Source organism: Fulmarus glacialis, unplaced genomic scaffold, assembly GCF_000690835.1.
Source record: "Fulmarus glacialis isolate BGI_N327 unplaced genomic scaffold, ASM69083v1 scaffold258, whole genome shotgun sequence".
NCBI classification, from domain to species: Eukaryota; Metazoa; Chordata; class Aves; order Procellariiformes; family Procellariidae; genus Fulmarus; species Fulmarus glacialis.
Window position 1 is genome coordinate 29,734 of NW_009227359.1, and position 5,532 is coordinate 35,265.

At 39.3% G+C, this 5,532-nt stretch overlaps 1 protein-coding gene across 1 annotated transcript in view; it reads right to left on the reverse strand.

Annotated features, from left to right (window-relative positions):
• GPR149 (G protein-coupled receptor 149) overlaps window positions 1-5,166 on the reverse strand; it is a 28,415-nt gene extending 23,249 nt beyond the window's left edge. Inside the window, 4 exon segments of the mRNA XM_009583105.1 lie at window positions 1-86; window positions 2,991-3,107; window positions 3,110-3,158; window positions 4,198-5,166. Coding sequence (XP_009581400.1) covers window positions 1-86; window positions 2,991-3,107; window positions 3,110-3,158; window positions 4,198-5,166 — 1,221 coding nt within the window.
• Between the last annotated feature and the right edge of the window lie 366 nt (window positions 5,167-5,532).

Sequence of the window (5,532 nt, forward strand, 5' to 3'; positions counted from 1 at the left end):
GTCGTGGTGGTGGTTCTCACGGGATATTTTGTAGATTCCATAACCTTGCTGGAACGACAGGTTGAATTCAAAACCCCTACGTTTGGCTAAGCAGAAAGGGAAGGAATGTCATATGAGAAAGAGTCAAAACCAGGAAGGAAAACGAGATTACATACATAATGAAAATGACATTCTAAAACGTGGAATAAATTATTTAACTACTGCTAGAAACAGTCAATTTTCTATCCATAAAAAGAATGAATTGTTGAGAAGAAAGACTTCTCAGGTAGTATATTATTATACTGCCTTAATTAATTCAGAAATTATACATTCCAAAGTTACTGGATTCCCAGAAACTGGCAGATTATCTGCCATTTTTGAAAACACATGATATACACACAAGAAGAAAATAGTTAAATTTTGTAATACCCTTTTTTCCACAGCCTGTTTCAGCTATATTCCTAAAGGTGAAAAATTGTACAAAATGATAAAACATTTCTGAGAATCTATAACTAACCTTCAATATCAATAGTCAAGCAAGAAAAACAGAATTCTACAATAAAAAATAAACATTTGAACTATTTACACAATGAAATTTTCGTATATTCTCCATTCTAAATTCAGTGCTCCAACTAATCTTACACAGTAATTGAACAATTAAATAAAAATTCTCAATCGTTATTTATACCCTTTCATTCTTCCTCCTTTCTAACACAAATCACCTGAGATTCTTCATCGTCCCCCTTTTCATCTTACATTATGTAGTAACTAAAGATGTGCCTTTTATTTAACTAATGAAATCATCTTCCCACCAAACCTTTCATGCTAAATTATAAAATAAAAGGTATGAGGATATATTCATACCACCTCTGTTTCTACTCAACAGTTTGTGTGCTTACTAGATCATACATAATTATGGGTGAAATCCTGACCTTAGCAGTCACTGCATTAAAACTTGAGAATAGTCTTTAATACTAATATCTAAAAGTCACAAATTTATTTAAAATAATTTTATAATTGCTACTTTTCCACCTGTTGTACATTTAGCTCTCTAAATAGCGTTATTAAATACATCTGAAATAAACTGCCTTCTTGAGGAACTGCAGTCCTCCTCTCCGGAAGATTAAAACAGCATCAGTTGCAGCACAAGCCATTTTGCACTTGGAGAACATGTTTGAAGCAAGTGAAAGTCATGAATGAGAATAGCTTTTCTCTAGGATTCAGGAGCTTTCTTTCTCCCTAAACATGCAGTGAATGCCAGGAATTCATCCACTGATGTCAGAGGACTTTTACTCCAGAGAATGGGAAACAACACCCAGATCCTCAGAAGTATTTAGCTCTTAACTTTTGCCGTTGGACTAGATGATCCTTGTAGGTCCCTTCCAACAGAACTATTCTATTCTATTCTATTCTAATTCTAATTTTCTAAATAAAACTTGCCAGCATTTCCAATTCCCCTTGGACTAGGCCTCAGGGGACAACTGTATCAAACTCTAGCACTGCAACTCTCACTTCTGAAAGATTAATGCATAAATCTATCAATACGAATATAATTGCAGCATTATACGTAGGAAATGGAAATTATTTTTCTGTTAAAATTATTCTTGATAATAATTATGATCGTAAATAAAAAAATCAGCTATTGCTCTATCTTCCCTCCTCGCAGGCTTCCTTACTGACATTTTTACCAGAACATATTTATTATATGTTAACAGAGATCTAACAGATACAAATGTATTTAATATCCTGTGGCAGATTTCTATCTTTCAAACTTTCCATAATTACCTACTGTTGAACAGCTGTATTTTTTTAAGTTCACACATTTTCAGTTGTCCCAGAAAGCAAACATGTATGAACATACATGCATACATTTGTGTGTAATGAATGTAAATTAATCACTAATAAAGATACTGAACCTACATTAGTAGGTATAATAAGCTTCAATAAAACATTTTAATAACAAATACTTCTCTCAGAAGAATACTGGAAACACATTTTCATTTGTAAATCAAAATGCAATCCCTCTGTGCAGATACATGAACATTGGAGATTGAGGTATTTCATAAGTAACTGCGGCCAGGAAATTTGCAGGAAAGCATTATGCAGTCTTTTAGCCACAAATATGACAATGTTATTCATGTTTGCAGAAGCCTAAATGTGTTTTTCACTAGCGGTAAGTTCATGGACTGATAGCTGTATTTCTTTGTCTTCTCTTTCTCTGACTGAGTATTACCACATGATCTAGTTCTTTATGAAAAGAACAAAAGTCGTGTAACTGCAGGAGACAGGCTGTGGCAGTCAGCGTGTGCAGGGATTCCTCCAGCTGGTTTTACATGGAGGCCCAGAGAAAAACAGGGCTTTAGAAGCTTCCAAGAAGGTTACCAGTGAAGGTCTGGCATCCTCTGTTACACCAAGGTAAACTTTATAAACATGCAGAGAAGTATTTTTAGGCAAAAACTGTGTAGGAGTTCCTCAGCTTTCAACAAGCGGCATCAATGCACTGAGATACAAGCCCCTCCCATAAATCATGTCCTTCGCTATTCACTTATTGGTGTCGCTGTGATTTCTGGTTAGTAGCTACAGCGCAGGTGTACGAACAATAGCTCCTCTCCTTCTTAAATTTTCTCACAATTAGCATGTTTTCTTCCCCCCACAACATTAAACATGTTTAGCATGGTCCATGTATTTGATTAGTAAAAGTCAGATTTTAGCAGATACATTTTTCCCAGGATAGGAGAGGAGAGCGAAACTAGGATTCAGAGTCTGTCAGACTCTGCTAAAAGATCTGACAGTGACCTGGGAAAATCAGCCAAGCTTCTGTGCCTCAGTATCGACTATTTCCATCCAGCTTTCTTACATGAATGCTGTGAGTCTCGTTTATTGTTCTGAATGATGTCTGTATAATTCAGGTAAATGATTTCAAGGAGTACAAAGTACTGTTACTGACACTAACTTCCTATCCTTTTTACTACAATATACACTCCAGCTGTGTGTCACCCTTCCATACTTACTTTTGAGTTCTTCTGAAGACACTGCATATGAATTCCTCCTGCAATTAATGATGCAGCCACAGGGCAGGTGGATCCAGTGTTCTGACAGGACAAATACTGGGGTGACTGTGGCAGGCACTCAAACGAAAGGCTTTGAAAACCAGTGATGTGCTGGACAACCATTTGTATCTGAAAGGCAGAGGATTTTGAAATTTAAATTGCTTCAGGCACATGAGATACTTCCAGGAATAAACAGAACATCTCACTATGAATATGACACAAGTAAAAGACACAGGTTGTCATTCATGTTTGCTGAGCCTAACAATTTTGTTTCTAACAGAGTGGAGAAAACATACTGACAGAGGCTCTCCTCCTCATTGTGCATTTCTCAGAAAAACCCTTGCTTAAGCTAAATATAGATGCTTGAGCACTATTAAAACAAGCAACTCACAATCCAAGCGACTTAGAAGAGACTGCTAGCTCAGTCTCTCCTGCATGGTACTGAGAAACCCCAACTCCTGACGGGGAACAGGAGAGAGAACTTAGCACCAGACAGGGCTGCGCTGCAGATGCTCTGTAATGCTCTCCTTCCGTTGAGAGAAGCTCAGGTGCTGAGTCTATACACATCCCGGGGACAGGGATAACACTGCCTCAGACCTATGTTCTGTGTTCTCAACAGACTCCTTTCTAATTATAGATGAATGTACCTGTTCCCAAATAGACCAGAGCATCCACATGCACAGCACTCCCTCCCACCCAATCCATCCCCCCCAATGCTACAGAAATTCCAAAGATGCAAGCAAACCTCATTTTTCTAACAAACTCCTATTTTTTAACGAGTCTGGCAAAGAACGTGACTCACAGCTGTGAGGAGGGGCAGAAAAGCTAGCTTAGTACAATTCACAGACCCCACAATGCTGAACAAATGCTTGTCAGACAGCTGGCAATACAAAAAGGTGGACCTTATTCATCCCTGTATTCAGGTGATACAAATGATGTGATGATAGAGTAACATACTGATGAATCAGGCTCTGCCAAACCTGCTGAAAGCCAGTTAAATTCATGTAGTGACACAGACCTGCTTAAAAGGACTTTTGCTGGCACAAACTACACTATAAGGAACAACTGCAATGGCTACTGTTTCATCTGTTCCAATACCTGGCACACCAACTCACATCTCATTTAAATGTAAGTAAACATTAGAAAGTAAAGCAATCTGAAGATTTACCATCATTGGAAGCCAGAGAATGACTTTTGTCAATGCAAGAATCAGTGAGAATCGTTTCTGTGCGAAGCCCACCGTGAAGCTCCTGCTTTGTATGCTGTTCATGCAACGGGGCTCGAGTGCACCGCTCTCAGCCACACCTTTCCTAAAAACTGCCTCCGAGCTTGGACATGTGTTTTGGAAATGCTTCAGGGTTTTATCCACAGGGTCCACCGGTGACAGAGGTGGGGTAGCAGTACTGCAGCCCGCAGGTGTCCCAGGGGTGATGTAGTCTCGAGAGATTTCCTGGTAATCAATGTGTAATAGCTGTTGCCCATCTGAGCACAACAGCTGGTAAGTTAGAGGGACAGACAGCACGGTGAGGAGGCAAAAGCACAGCGAGTAGACAATAAATAAAAACAAGATGTAGGAACTGGCACAGTCAATGAAGCAACCCCAGGAGGTGGGGATGTACTTGCCCCAACCACAGAGAGGTAAAATGCAGATCAGCAAACTGACAATCCAAATGGTAAGAATGGCCCATACCATGCTCACTCGTCGCTTGGAAGTGCTGCAGCTCATTGTCTCAGTTTTGTTGATGCTGTAGAAGTTGTAAGAAACTATAAGAGACCCTTTCAGGTTGCTAGAAATGCCCTGGAATAAATATACGAGCGCTGAGGTGGTGCACAGAGGCTGGGGGAGGACATCACTTGACCACTGGGTGAGCATGAAAATAATCACTGGCACAATGCTGATCAAATCATCTATTGACAAAGAGGTCACAATAATTGAAACTGTGGTTTTGTTTTGCATTTTCAGCAGGGAAACCAGTGAATAAATGCTGCCCAGAAGTGCTGTGAAAGCAATGATAAAAGTCAAGCAGAATAGAAAGACATTCAAAGTTCTCTGCTCGCTAGGCTTATCCATAATGCTATGATTTTCAGCAAAGAAGCTCGTCCCATTGAGTGACAAATTACTAGGCGTTACCGACATTGTCCTTAGCAATTTTTTTTCTTTGCCTTCTCACTGACTCTGCAAGTTTTCACTAGCTGAAACCAGAACTGTTAGCTCCACATCACAAGTTTCTTTGTTTTCCTAGACTCTTCTGTGGCATCTGATGAAGAAACATTCAGGTGAAAGCACCCTTGATAACCAGAACAACTCATGCTCTCGAAAAATCAGGCAACAATGAAGTATCAAAGGTGCCGAAAAAAATGCAATTCTTCATAATCCTTTCACTACTGGAAGATGGTTAATTTAGGCTCTTCAGGTAATAACATGCCATTCACTTTTGCCAGATATCAGGCAATGTGCCTTACTCACGAGTTCAGCTGAAACGAAGGCAGAATATCAGGTATG